General features: G+C 34.7%; 1 protein-coding gene across 1 annotated transcript; it reads right to left on the bottom strand.

Annotated features, from left to right (window-relative positions):
• Nucleotides 1-10,442: 10,442 nt before the first annotated feature.
• On the bottom strand, nucleotides 10,443-15,714 carry LOC130746284 (exportin-2). The gene is made up of 2 exons (XM_057598854.1): nucleotides 12,675-15,714; nucleotides 10,443-10,826 (listed from the first exon to the last, which is right to left on the bottom strand). The coding sequence occupies exon 1, from the start codon at nucleotides 15,606-15,608 to the stop codon at nucleotides 12,681-12,683; it is 2,928 nt and encodes a 975-aa protein (XP_057454837.1). The 5' UTR covers nucleotides 15,609-15,714; the 3' UTR covers nucleotides 10,443-10,826; nucleotides 12,675-12,680.
• Nucleotides 15,715-15,975: the final 261 nt, after the last annotated feature.

The following is a 15,975-nucleotide window of genomic DNA, read 5'->3' as shown; positions in this document are numbered from 1 at the left end:
ATAAAAAAATATTCGAAAAACATGATAGAGGGAAGAGAGATAGAAGGCAGAAGCTGACAAAAACCCAAAAGTGCAAAGTTGAAAATTAGATCGGAGGCTATACAATCATATATAAAGGATATACAAACATATCTGTAAAAAATATCCAACAAAAAGATAAAAAAAAAAAAATACAAGCTTTCTTCAATCTCGCACCACCAAAATCGCAGAGATTGACATCAATTGATTGTTCCATGGAGAAAAGGGGCCACCTTTATGAGATATCGGTCACTCCAGCGTAGGAAGATGAGGAGTCGATTGCCATATTTGATGGTGGTTAGGAAGGGAGGAGCGACGAAGGTTCCATGGAGGAAAATGAGAAACTTTATGAGATAAGTAACTCCATCGCAGGAAGAAGAGGAGAGGGTTGTCATGTTTCATGGTGGTGGCTCCATTGCGGCGTCAAGAGAGTAGAAGTGGTGGCTCGTGCAGTGCTAGGGTTTGGCCAGGTGGGGTTGGCGGCCAGGGTTAGTAGAGAGGCTGAAGATTTAGGGTAAATGGGTTAAAGGGAGTTTTTGTATGGCTTAGGGTTGGATTTGTTTGTTGGGCCTAGGCGAGACTTCCATTTTTTTTATATAAGAGCTGGTTCGGTAGATTCGGTTGGGCTAGAGCCCAGACTGAAACCGACCGTTATGAACCTTGATAAACCGATTTTTTTCACTTGATTGAACCATAGCCTGAGCCAACCGAACCGGTTCAGCAAAAAAAACTCCAATTTTGACAGGTTCGGTCGGATCGGATTTTTTTTACAACCCTAAGTACAGTAACCAAACCCCAAAAAAGTCGGCAAAAGTGTGGATGGAGATATGTTTCTGGTTAGGAGTACACACAGCTTTTTCATGTGAGGCAGAATCTCATTTTTTCCTTCATGAAAATCTGATTTCTTGCAAAATGAAAGATGGTAAGATCATGAACTTAATCTGGATTGCTGTGGTGAATTCAATTTGGCAGACTAGGAATGACTCGGTATTCAGTGGTGTGGGGGTTGAGGTTGTTAGAATAGTAGAGCTAGTGAAGTACAAAGTTTGGCTTTGGTTGAGAACTCATGATAGGAATTTCATCTCTTCTTTCTATGAATGGGAAAATAATCCTAAGGAATGTATTGCTATGCTGCACTAATGATATCCTTTGCTACGTTATTGCCGAGTTGCTTAGGGAGGCAGATTTGTTCTTCTGTACTAAATGGCACAATCCTTCTTCATTATATTTTGCTTTGGTGGAGTTTTAGTTCATGTGTCCAAGAGATGAATTGGTTAGCTTGGCCTTAAATTGGGTGCTATTGCTACTGGTATGTGGAGGTGGAGCTTTTGTGGAGCACAATCAGTGGTTTTTGTATTTATTTTTTGTGGAGACTTTTTGGTTTGATACTGTATGTACTCTTTTTCCTTCTAGGTTTTTCCCAAGGGGGTTTTCCTAGTAAGGTTTTAATGAGGCATACCTTATCAAGTCTTACCCCTTCGCGTTGGGTTGTTCTTTGAGGTTTTTGTATGTATTTACATTCTCTTTCTTGATCTCTATTCTTTGTATTGGGTTGAAGTACCCCTTGTACTTCTCTTCAATATAATTTTGGCTTATCAAAAAAAAAAAAAACTCGATCACTACAGTAAAAGCCTCTAAAAAACCGTATGCTTTAACGTCGAACCAACAACCCTAAACTTCTACACCACCAGGAGATGTCCCCATTTGAAGTCGAAAAAGCAGCGACAAGTTCAATCGAATAAGTCTCTATCGAGTCGCACGACACCTGCAAAAGAAATATATATCCAAGTCGTGCAAACTTAAAACCAACAGCAGAAACCAACAAGTGTCGTAGAGTTTAGAACCAAAGCCTAAAGAAATAGAAAAAAAATTAAAAAGCAGAAATTCACTTATGTTTGTAATAATAAGTGTTTTTCACTTGAAGAAGTGATTCCAGGTTTTTCCACAAAACTCAAGTGTTTCATTTAAGGAGTCTTATGTCATGTTCAATTCCATCATAAAAATATAATAAACATATAATGGAACTCGTAACTCATGTTGTGTTCCCTTCTGGCATGTCTATCGAACATTACTCTATGATCCACTATCTTAGCCTTCAAAGCGTTTGCTTTCAGCCCGGCCAAGCGCCTTGCAAAACTGATCCATAATAACTTTCATTTGGGGTGACTCATATTTGCCTAAATTAACACAACTATTTTTAACTATTTTGTTGGGGAAAAAAACTGGTGGAACAAATTATGAAGTTGGTTTTATTTATGATTATTAGAGTGATCTAAATTAATTATAAATTCTTTCTTTTTGTTGTTTCCTTTTTGTTTGGAGTCTTGGGTATTTTTATAGGATTCAATCATGCTAAAATCGAGTAAGAGAATATTATATCTAGATCATACCCTAGAACAAATATTAATCTCTCAATAAAGAATAATAGTATAGTGAAATATGCAATAGTTGTACCATTGCGCCATGAGAACCTATAAGGAGTAATAATACATACATATCATATTTTCTCTTTCATCATATTTTTACATGTTTTTTCTATCTCTTTTTTATATCTCTTTCCGCATTTCCTATTACATTATAAATATATTATATCTTTTTTCTCTTCTTCTTCACATATAGTAAAGGTGAAAATAGATTATTAACATAACCGAATTCGAACCCAAAAACAGAGGAGATATGGCACCAAATCACGCAAGTACCATCAAAAGGATCATGGATAACAAAACATCTACATATTATTTTCTTAATGATGGTCTTATATCCTTTTAACTGATCTTAAGCTACTTGGTCGAATCTTTTATCTTATGGAATATATATTTAGTTATAAACTTCGTCTTTCTCAAAGTAGATGCCATGCTTGACTTTGGATTTACCGTCATATATTAATCGTTCACAATTAGTTGATGGGTTAGATCTTTTATATTTGTTCCTTCATGGTATTTGAGCCGATCATTCATAGGTATTGTGCTGGCATAACAGCACCCCACACCAAGTTGTTGTTCTATTTAGAATGGATCGTGTAATATGTGATCTATTCCAAATTGCTTAACAATTCCATGTGGGTACTAGTACTACTAAGCCAACACAATCTATACTCAACATATCAAGATTATCAAGCAAACAACGTCTTAAGAACTTGATCTTGCAATGCAACAACCACCAAAACTTTAAACTAGTACGCATGTATGGTGTTGGGCGCAAAATCAAGAGACTCAAAAATTGATCTCTGTAAAAATTTCATACTGAGGTAGAGATTTAGTGTTTTCACAATTTGGTTGCGTGGCATAAACACTCAAAGAAACGTTAATCTTAGATGATAAGTGACTCCCTTTATATGGGGAAGGAGAAGGAATGATGGAGAAGTCTTAGCAATGTGACTTTAATGAAAAATTTTAATTTTTTATGCCAACTTTGACGTGATTTTAACTTTCCAAACATGAAAATTACATATTGATCTCCCTAATCAAAATTGTAGATGGAAATACCATCTTTCAAATGTAATCACCCTCATGTAAAATAAACACCTACAACTCCATATATGAATCATTGAATATAGCTCCATGAACATGTAGTAACAACATCTTTATTTTGTCTTATAATAAAAAATGACTTAATAAACATTTAATTTAATTCTTGGAGTGTTCATAAGATTTGTGGACATTTAAACCTTGTGCAATTCATTCAAAAGTAATTCCTTTGAGAAGAATTTTGTAAGTGAGATAAGCTTAAGAAACACTTCATACATTCCCTTTTTATTACTTTTTTTCTTAACTGTTTTTATCATAACTACCTAATTATATATTTTTTAAAATTATATAAAACATATAAAATTCAAATTAAAAGTAATAAAAATAAATGTGCTGAGAACCTTTTTTAAGTCAAGTAATAGAATGATGTAAACCTCGAAGTCTATATTAATTATATTAGTAGTGCGAGCAATTTGTTTTTTAACTCTTTCTGTATTTATGCATTTCATTCTCTATTCGACTCAATCATATTAAATCACAATCTAACATTACTACTTCTTGTTGAGCATGAAAAGAAAACATTGTAATATTTGATTGTCGTGCTCTTGAGCTAAACAATTCAAAACGCGCAACTCATCGTAAAATATAAAACCATAATTTTGTCTTAACTTAGCACTCAAAAAATAAATGAGATAAATCTTCCTCATGTTAACCACAAGTCGTAGAAGACGCGTTCTCAAAAGATTTTCCTCAGTTAGAAGTCTCTTAAGAATTAATCTCAAAAAGTTACATTTTTTTGTTTTGTTTGATAAGCCTCAAAAAGTTACATAATGATATATCAAATATTTTTGAAATTATATGAATTTTAATAAACTTGATGGATTCATTAAGAAGTTCAATTTAATGATTGAATTGATCAAATCTCTAACTTATTAAGTTATTCAATGAAGTGTATAAGTTTGACCTTGCTATAATTATTTGTAAGATGCCATTAAACATACAACTAATTGTTATTTTACTTTCCCAAATAGCAGTACTGAAACAACATAATGTTTTAAACCAAACAAATACTATTAGTGGACCGCCTCTAGGAACAGTCTCGAATGCATAGTGACCTTCTTCCCTCTTACAATCCATTTTGAAAATGTGCATGAAGAAAGTCATGCTCCCAATGATTGGATTGAATGTATCGTTATTGGATTGAATGTATCGTTAGATACCAGTTAGTGCAATAAATAAATATATATACATATATATATATAAATATAAGAACGAATTTTTTTTAGAAATTTTGATTACTGTTTCCCTATAGTGTTAATATCAATTTACAATGCGGACGGTTAGTGAAACATACATAACCTCAATATTAAATAGTCAAGAACAATGCGGTTCCACAGTGTTTGATATAATAATAACAGAGGACAAAAACCTTGGCTAGAGGACAGACCAATAACATTGGGACTTCTTCTGTGAGGAAATTATAGTGGTGCTGGTGGGGAGAGGCTAAACCTTAATGCCTTCGGCACAAACAATTACATACTACCAAAGTGGAGTTTAATAGTGTGAACTCTTGCCATTATAGGACACCACAAAACAATTGCTGCAATTTTTATGATTAAGAAATGAAATGGCTTTTGCCCCTTCTTAAGGGCTATAATGTTCTTTATTTATTTAATGTAATTATTTTTGGTGACTTTAATTAATAATAATCTATATGTACAAAGCAATAAATAGGAAAAAGCAGCTAGCATTAACCTTATCATATAATTCTATTGAGCTGGTCTGTAGATTCCATTCAGATTAGGGATCAGATCCCACCATTAGTCAAGAATTAGAGATTGGATCAATTAGCAACAATAGCTTAGAATATAGCTAATTTAGTCATCGTGACTTGACCTGACCTAAACGATTCTATTCCCTGTAATTAATTTTTAATTTTTCGCATAAAGATAGTATCTTGGAAGAATCTTCTCAATTATTTGATCATTACTTTGGATTGGGTGGTGAATTGTAGACCCTTTTCCTTCCCTCACATCTTACTAATTACTAGGGTTCGCAATGGCCCCGTGGGTGCGGGTTTGGCCATTCTCACACTCAAATCCAAATTTAACACCCAAACTCAAACCCAAACCCAAATTTAATATGGGTGTAAAAGTTAAACCCAAACCCAAACCCTTGGGTTTCGGGTTACCCGAACCCAAATCTAAAACCCAATGTGAGCATCGAACCGACAAAAAATCAAAAATATCAACTCGGAACCAACATCTACTTAAGAGAACAACATGAACATAAGCTGATTAAACCTCATTATCATTTCAATACAAAGGAAAAAATATAATTCATGAACATAAACCTACTTAGTAACTTTAAAGAAAACTCTACTTAGTAGCTTTAATAGTATATATATAAGGGTTGATAATTACATGCATAAGACTTCGGGTTTGGGTTTGGGTTTGGGTGCGGGTTTAATCAATCCCACACCCAAACCCAAACATGTTTTAAAATTTGGGTGAAACCCAAACCCGAACCCAAACCCAAAGAAATCGGGTTTCGCCCACAAATTCGGGTCGGGTTCGGATTGGGCCCCGTGGATTTGAGTTTTCCTGCCATCTCTGCTAATTACTCTTATAATTTCGGTTCGAGTGTGTTGATGGTTATAAATTTTTCCAAGAGTGTCTAAGATTGAGATGTAGAAAATCAAATCAAACAATTATTTTTACCATTGCAACATACACATGTGAGGATTATGACTCTTTTCTTATGTGAGAACAATAAAAATAAATAACATTGTAAATAATCACGATTGAAAGTTATTTGAGGATCGACTCGTGACCACTTAAAAATGCCACTTAATATTTTTATTTTAATCATTCATCATTAAATATGATGGTCATAATTTATTTTTACTATTCTAAAGAAAGAATTGCTTGGCTTTAGCTAGGGACATAATGTTAGAAACTGCAATTTGGTGGGGCAAGAGATTCTAATGCACGCACCATGTGTAGGCCCATTCAGTGTGTTCCTTTGCTTTTATCAGTTAAGCCGTAGTTCCGTACATATATCACACATGATGAATCACGTTTATTCTCACCTTTGGTCACCTTAATCACTTTATTTTTCATGGGTTATTTTGTTAATCACCTTTTATTTTATTATTATTTTGTGGTAATTGAGGTTTGGTTCATCATTGGTTCAATTCTCATTGGTTTTTAGTGCATCTGATGTGGAATTCAGTTTAAAACATGTGAAGACAATCATGGGCAATTGGGTTATTTTTTTGTCCAAGGCAATTGGGTTAATATATTAGTTTTAACCATGGCATGTTAATTGATTGGGCCAATTGCTTCCTTTTCACTTAATCACTTCCTCTTCACAAAAGTTTCTAAAAAAATCACACATTTTATAAAATGATAGATGTTTGAATATTGTCCTTCATTCGACCGAAAAAAAGAATAGTGTCCTTCTTTGAGCATGAATGTGCAGTGCATTTCGAATTGAATAAGACATGAATCGTTATTGACTTTTCCAGAGAATTAGATGCTTATCTTGGATTTGCTTATAAGTCATAAAAAATATTTCTCCTTTTTCTTAGATTAAAGTTTAATTAGGACTAAAGAATAAGGTATGCTGTGTGTTTGAAAAACTATACACTTAATTGTAACATTTTTTTCCCAATGTCGTATAATTTTTTTCCTTTGATGTTATTTATATTTGAATGCCCAAGTTACAGTATAAATGCATAGAACAGTGTTCATAAGGGTGTGTTTGTCTTGACATTTGAATGAAAGTAAAAGGAGTTCAGTGTTCAACAAAAAGATATAGCTCCATTCACGTTTCCATCTCATAATCTGTATTTTATTTATTTATCAGAAAGTGTGTTAGTGTGTGACAAAGGATGTTGGCTTGTTTCCAAATGTAGCCTAATCATCCAAACACATACTTACTTAATGCATACTAATAAAATATTTTTCAAATTTAAATTTCAGTCTTAATTTTTGGTGAATAGCTGAATATGTATAAATTAAACACCTTCTTCATACACATATAGTCATTTTCATTTGTTAGTAATAAATTACAGTTTTTATGCTTTATGGAGTTGGATATATAACTAATAATAGTGTGTTTGGTACAATCATGAGCATATGAGATTGCTCATCTCATTTCTTGATTATGAAGTCGAGACACATTTCATAATCAACTACTTATTGTAAGCACTTACGGTTCTAATTTAAGAAATAATAGTGTGTTTGATACAATAATGTCAATCATGTCAAGCTACCTCCACCATGCATAAGCTACATCAGTTTATAGATTCTACCTCAAGACATGAATCTGAAGCTTTTCCCAAAATTGCAGTAATTGATCTTTGTAAAGACATTATGAATATTTTATGACTGGGTACTCAAGAGACGTGAACACTAACACAATATATATATATATATATATATGATCTCACAATTTTGAAGTAACCAACACAAACAGCCATTGATCTCAGTGGTTAAAATTTGTTTAATTACTAAGTTGAAAGTTTGATTCGTATGAGAGCCTTATTCTTAAGAGAAACTTAATTTTCACAACACCTGAATTGAACAAAATTATCTAAAAAAATACTTGTAGGTAAAAAAGAAAAAAAAACTTTGAAGTGACCTTTGAAGAAATTCAATTGATTCGCGGTAAGAGAATTGACTTATTTTAAGGAATGGACTTGTTATAACTAGCTATTTTGTAAGAGTAATTAAATTGGATTTATAACTTTCAAACATCTTGAATGTTTTCCTTGACAAAAAAATTAATTAAATTAAGTCCAATTTGATCGGTTCTTTCAGAAAAAAGAAAAAAACTTTGATAGGTCAACAATCCACCTAGTAAAGCCTAGTTAGTTGAGGGTGATCTCATGTACTTTTTAACATCACATTTAGTCTCTATGATTCATTTAAATCACATTTAGTTCAACCACCTCCACCTCAAAAATATGTAAAACATATTAATACTACTACCAAATGTTTTGTATTCAAAATAAAAATACTTAATTTTATTTTTTGAGAATAAAAATTAAATTCAATTGCGGATGAATAAAGTAAACACGGAATTGATACTGACCTTAAACATGTAATATATATAATATTTTATTTATGCCTGTATATTAAAAAGAAAAAGAAGACAATGAATTCCTCAGCAAAGAAGATGAAATAAATTCTAAACTATTAGTATTATTTATGCTTCGGAAAACATTGAAGCACCAACAAAATTACTACAAAACAGATAAAGGGTGCCTAATTCATATTAAGGAATCTCAACACAATGAACTTCCAAAAGAGACAAGATACACCCAATCTAACTAGGTAATCCACAAACGCATTAATATCCTTATGCACACAATTGAGCGTCATACAGTCCAAATTATAATGAAGAAGCATGTTTTATTTTTTTGAAACAATGAAGAAGCATGTTAATTTTCTATAAGATAAATTTATATTTTCATTTTGTTTTATTCAACTTTTAATTTATTTAAGATTTGAGTTTTTTTTTTGAAAGAAAAGATTTGAGTTGAATCTACTATTCACATAAATAGTATTTTGGGATTTCTAATCTATATTTTGCTCCATACGTAAATATGATTAGAGATCGCCAAATGGGCCAGTTCAGTCCTCACAAATCTCTATTTCATGTGGGCTAAGGCTAAAAGGTCCACCTCTTATGGATTCGGAGTGAATCACTGCCTTTCCTCTTCAACAGGGATTGGAACATGAAAAGATCAATATAAAGATTAAAATAAGAGTAAAATACACTCCCCTCCCTTGAGATTTGCTAAAATGACACTCAACCCCATTCTTAACCAAAATCTACACTCCACCCCACTCAATCTAACAAGTTAACTACATGTTAAAAGATGCTCGAGAATATTCTCTTTAATTCCAAACTAATAAATTTAAATATTTAAATAATAATAAAATTAAAAAAATTCCCTTTATTACTTTTTATTTCAAGAAGTTTAAGATATTTACAATTAAATATTTTCACAATATTGTATAGGAATATCAATAACATTTAAGTTTACAAATATAAATTTAGACTAAAAAAATACTTCTATTTTTCTTTTAACTTATTTTCATGATTAATTGTACTAACAAAATTTCATGATTAATTAGATGACATTTATTCCAATAAAAATTCCAAAAACAAATTTATGATTGTTCTGGTCACCTTCTAAATTAGTATATTATTAGCTTCATAGATTGGTTGCACTTGCAACATGCAATATTATCTTAGCAAATAAAATGGAAAATGCAACAAATAAGAGATGATTATTACGTGAGGTGCTTGGTCTGCTAGAATAACTGAATAAGGTATAGTTTCATATCTGATGTTGTATGTCCTCAAATGATAGCTCAAGTGGTAAGAGCTCTGGGATATATCAGTTGGGTATGGGAAGTCTTAGATGATGCAATTTATCTTTTTAATGTACCAATAAGAAATTAAAATATAATTCATATATCTTGAAATTATATAATCCAAGATGAATTTTATGATGAAAAAAAGTCATCTAATATTATGAATTATATTGTGAGAATATTTGTAGCTTTCGTCAACATATAAAACAGTAACTAGTTTCAAATAGATTATTATAAAAATATTAATAGTAAATTTCTTAAACTTTTTTAAATAAAAATAATAATAATTTTTTTTATTATTTAAAATTTTAAATCTATTAGTTTGGAATTAAAGAGAATATTCCGTGAGCATCTTTTAAGATGTAGTTAACTTGGTAGAGTAGGTGGGGTGGAGTGTAGATTTTAATCAAGAATGTGGCTGAGTGTCATATTGGCAAACCTTAAGGGAGGGGAGTGTATTTTACTCTTAAAATAATAACAATATTATTGTCTTGCTCCCATTAAAATTAAGTGAGTAATCAGCATGATGAGCACTTCTATCATTTATGTGATAAATTGAAGTGAATGAACCATGAAAGACAAGATACCTTAGTATGAAATTTACTTTGATAATATGCAAGCTTACAGAAAATTGACCGCAGATATTCCTTACAATTTGCTCACAGACATGCTCAATAAGCTTAACAGCAGGGAAATAGGGAAAGGGGAGCATGAAAAAAAAAATTAAATGGCACTTCAAAGGCATACACATGCCTACAGTATCCAAAATGGGACCAACCAGAAATCCCAGTTCATCGCTACATAAGATCATGGCACCGACAAAAATGAATGATGATAATAATCGGTCGCACTTCAATGTTGCAATGCAATTACCCTTTGCAATCCCATAAATGACGCAGAAGGCTGAGGACCCAGACAATAATACCCTATCAGATTCCAGCACAAGATCCTGGGAAGTAGAGTAACGCCTTGTTAGATTTAGACATGAGTCAAATCACTAATTCAATTCATTATACAACAAACTGGAAACTTTAAGCATAACAAATATACTAATTCATCCACACAATATCACAGAGAAAACATGTTTCCTGTCATATTGATATCAACAGGATATCCATGAATGAAAACAGTACTGCTATATGGATCGAAAAACCTCAAATACGAATTCATCATCAGCCAATCAGATTTGGCCACAATAGACAAAAGTTATACACTTCAAATGAATTTAAATTCAAACTAAATTACATTAAACATGCAAAGCACCCAACGAATTTCATCACATTTCCCGAATGAAAAACATTAAAGCATTCTCATAGACAAACCTTTTAAGGTAGAGAAAAAAGACTTTCCAGTCCAGTGAAAAAATGAAAAGAATGATAAAGCATATGGATATGGTTAAAATAAAAGAATGAGATAGCAGTATAGCACAGAGAAATGACTTGAATACTAAACAACATATGGGATTTTATGTATTTTAGGAGACAAAATACAGATAGCTTAGACATTAAGCAGTCAGCCTACCAAGATAATTGTACACTACGGAAGCTGGTGATGGACACTAATGTCATATGGACAAGATTCTAATATTTCATTCTGACAACACTAAAGATAATGAGGAGTGCTAGCAACACTCTCTTTCCTAAACTCTCTTCAACACTTTCTCACTAATTGCTTGAAATTCATGTGGGTCTCATATTTTTAGTGGACTCTACTTGAATTTTTATTATTCAACGAGAGTGTTGAAGAGAGTGAAATAATTGCTTTATTGCTATGCTAAAACTCAAGTCAAGTATCAATTTTAGAGCTCCTAGATGAATCCCCAAATAAATTGCAACAAGGTAATCTGTGTTTCTGTTAGGGTTCTAAATGTTGGGCCTAGTTGTCATGTGGACCTGAGTTTAGTTTATTTTAATCTTTTAGCTTAAGAGTCTATCTTTTATTTTAGGAGTTCATCATTTATTTTGGTAGCCTATCTTTATTTCTTAGTAGTTAAGTCTATCTTTATTAGGGTTAGTTTATTATTATAAATAAAAGCTCCCACATTAGGTTAGGGGTAGGATTTGATTATTGAGTTAGTTAAAGGTTTATACCTTTGGAAGAGTGTTTTCCCTTGTAAAAGAAGGATTTCCTTCATTGTGTCTTTTCTTTATTAGTATAACAGTTTCTCATTCAGAAAATTCCCCTTTACCCCTGTTCTAAATTGTGTTGGCTGTTTGGGTTATCCAAATCCTAACAGTTCTACCCAGCCAAGGAAAGCGAGAAAAAAAGAGGCAGAAACATACTAGGAATGAATATTGTTTCTTGAACCATTGGTTTTCAGAGTAAATATATCCCCATACTATTGTGAACACATTATTGCAAATTAAGCAGCATAACAAAGGTGGGCCCCACTGACCCGCCCGGTAAGGTCAGCAGGAAGATGATTAGGACTTGGACCCCAGCTTGAAGATGTGGGCCCGAGTTGTTGATGATAATTAAAAAACAAAATTTTATATGAACTGTTATCCTTTGCTTGTTGCTACCAATTATATCCAATACAAACTAGAACAGTCACAAAGAACCCAAAATCCCGCACAAATAAATGGGTCGAGAAATATAAAGCTAAACTTGTATTTAATCCAAAAGAACTTACATAAATACAGAACAAGAACAAATATAACTATGGCAACCAATAGTTAGACAAAATTTGACATTATTTATCTTAAAACATGAGAATTAGGAAAAGCCATTGACACAAACCCAACAAATCTGATGAAAACAGAAAGAAAGAAAGAAAGTGACTAAAGTACCAACTTACTCAGTCTCAAACTATTGAGTGATTGTAAGTGTTGCAAAGCTGAACCAATGCTGATTGATTTGCCGGATCAACATTTTCACTGATGACCTTAGGGTACCTCCCAGGGGAAACTGTAGAAAGTTGAGACAATGAAGCAACAAAAAATTGCCTGGGATCTGCTATATCTTTAAGTGGATCTTCTTCTTTCTTTCCAGCATTGTAAAGTCGAACAAAGGTGGCCGTATAACCCACATTTTCTGCAATATCTGGCATGTCAAGTTCTTCCTCAACTCTATCCTCTTCTGGCCGGGAAAGAAGTGTGACAATGCTATCCACCATCTTACCCCAGGATGCAGAAGCTGCAGGATCTAAAAGGACTGGAGACTCACAGATAAGTCTGGTTGAAGCAACTGCAGTCAATTTGAGCTCTATAGCTCCAGTAATTAGCTTAAGATTAGGAATCCAGAACTGATTCAAAATCATAGTAAATATACCCGGCTGAACACTGTTCATAGTATCAACAACATTTGAAGTGCCATGCTTAATCAGAAAGAGTGACATAAATATCAAGAGAGATTTGATGAGCTTTACTGATGTCCGCCTTCTCTGGAGCTCTCTGAAAAGAGCAGCCCAAATGTGAGAAATATAAGGCTTAATAGCATCATACTCAAGACTTTCAATGACAGTGTTAAGCACGTAAAATCCTTGTTCAGATGTGCTTGAAGCTTGTATTAGAGTGTCAAATATGCCAAGCACTTTGGTCAGTCTATCCCCTTGGCAGATCTGATTTGGTGCCTTCTGAAGGAAGGCCTGGAGTAGACGCACAAGGGCAGGAACATTTGAGGCTCTTTTCCATGACTCAGGTGACAAAAGAATCTCAAATATTTGCATGTAGAGTGGTGGGATGGGGGGTCTGTTTAACTCAACAAGCTGGGCAAGCAACTGAAATGTGTATGGGAAAAACTCAGTTACATCATTGGATAATATTATTTGAAGTCTAGGAAAAAGGCTTGTCTCGAAAACAGATACAAGAGATGAGTCCCTCTCACAAGCCCGCCTCACAAGAATGGCCACTGACTCAAAGAGATAGTGATTGAAGATGGGATTTTTTGGATTTTTGCAAACTTCGGAAAGAAGAGAAGCCAGCCCCTCGATGCAAAATCGAGCAACATCAACCGTTATATCTGCAACCCCAAGAACCCTCATAATACATTTCATCACATATTGATTCTCTTCAGACTCTGGTAGCTTGAAGGTGCCGAAAAGATTGATCATCAGCATTTCGAAAAATGGATTGATATCTGCTGAAGTATAACGCGCTCTGCCACCTTCATCCTTCACCAACAAGAGTTTTTCAATGCAGCTTGCAGCATATGAATGAACAACATTGGACTCTGCAGCAAGGAAATTAACCAAATTTGGAAAGAACTTCAACGCCACATGCTTGGATATTTGAGTCCGGAACATAGTAAAAAATTTGAGTGCACCAGCCTTAAGCATAGGATGCTTATTCACATCTCTTTGCTGCTCAGGGGCAATCACAAGCTCAGGGACAATCACAGCTTCGAAAAAACTGGGAACATCAACAAGTTCTGTGGAGACATAACTGGTTCCAGCCTTTTTGGTTGCAAGAGACACTACCAAGTATATAGCACAATCCTTGTCCTTCCAATTTGCCACAGGGTTTGCATTAAAGGAACTTAATAAACTTTGTATCTGTGCAGAAACAATGCTTCTGACAGCATCTCCATAATGGGTTGCAATACCCTTAAGCAGCTCACAAGCAATCCTCCTCCGGGTATCAAGATCACTGCCTTCCATATCTCTCCTAATAAACTCAATATAATTCATCTCAAACAGCTCCTCATCATCTTCCCTCAACCTCACATTTGGGATCACAATCCCCTGGCAAATCTGTGGTATAACCCCATCACCAGCAAACAAAGCATGGTGAACACTGGTACTAACCGTGGTCAGAAACCTGATCGCTGTGATGGCGAGACGATCACGGCTGCTCGACTGGGACACATTCCCCAGCAAAGTCCACACAGCAAGAGCAAAATCATTGAGGAAGCCCTGGAACTCCTCCTCATTCTTTTCCATGTACAGATTAATATTCTCACAAACAGCAGCCCTAAGATCATCCACAAGCGCAACACCATCAGGACCACTTCCCTCAAGGGCAGGGTAGCTAGTAGTGAGGTATTTTCGGAACTGATTCATCCACTCACCCATGTGATCCTCAAAAAACTCAGGGAGCTCCTGAAAATTCAGCGAGTAAAATATCCTACAGCACAACCTCTGCGACTCGAAAAGGGGTCGCAAATTCGCCGCGGCCGTAGCCGGGTTCGCGGCAGCAGCATCGATCAACGAAGCGGTTTTAAGGAAAATCTCAAGTAAAGGCCGAGCAAAATTATCCAAACACGTCTTCAAATCAAGCAAGAGATCATTGGTTTTGTACTGGAATCGAAACTTCTTGAAAATAGAATTAGCAGTACGGAGAATACCGTTAATGGAAGCATAATCGGAGGCCTGCGACGCAGTCTGGAGGCTGGAGATGAGTTCCGGTAGAAGCTGCGGCCACGATTTGGGGAAATCGTGGTTGCTGATGATGGCTAGGGCTTCACTGAGCTGCGCCTGGATTTTGGGAGTAGCGGAGAGCATGAGCGGGACGATTAGGGTTTTGATCTGCTCCTTCTCAGGCTCGAGGATCGGGGCGTCGTCGGTGGACCAGCGGAGGCGGAGGTGGTTCTTGAAGGTGACGGCGGCGGCTTGGCGGATCTGCTCGTCGATGGAAGGTTCGGTGACGAGGCGGATGACGGCGAGGGCGAAGTTGGGTTGGGCAGCGGCATCGGCGAGTGAGGATTCGGCGCGGCGGCGAGGCTCCGGTGCCGGAGAGAGAGTGTGGAGGAAGCATTCGGAGAGGAATTGGAGAGTTTGAGGGTTCCACTCCATGGTTTCGTAGCTAGGGTTTGAGGTTCGAAACCTCGTTGATTTTAAAACGAAGAGTGAGTGAGAGAATGAAAGAGAGAGCGTTTGGGCAAGAGGGAAAGTGAAGAGTGATGAGGGCTTTTGAATCGGGGTTTAACTGTGACTGTGACCCAAATACAAAAAAAAAAAAAAAAATAGTAGTGGAAAATGGGATGGCAAAACAAGTTGGATGTAGATGAATCAAAATATTTCCTCAATTTTGTTTTAGAATAAAGGCATTTTAGTTTGGGGTATACATGATTTTGATACTTTAGTCCCTTTCCAAAAGACTTTTTTAGTAAATTTAGTTTTTCTCTTCATTTTTATATATCTAAAGAGTAACTGGTCCATA

This window comes from Lotus japonicus, chromosome 3 (assembly GCF_012489685.1).
Source record: "Lotus japonicus ecotype B-129 chromosome 3, LjGifu_v1.2".
In the NCBI taxonomy this organism is placed as follows: domain Eukaryota; kingdom Viridiplantae; phylum Streptophyta; class Magnoliopsida; order Fabales; family Fabaceae; genus Lotus; species Lotus japonicus.
The sequence above is the reverse complement of the archived record's forward strand: the minus strand, read 5'-3'. Positions and strand labels throughout refer to the sequence as shown.

Bases quoted from the DNA above. Each gene is read 5' to 3' on its own strand.
- LOC130746284 (XM_057598854.1), bottom strand. From the start codon at position 15,608: ATGGAGTGGAACCCTCAAACTCTCCAATTCCTCTCCGAATGCTTCCTC.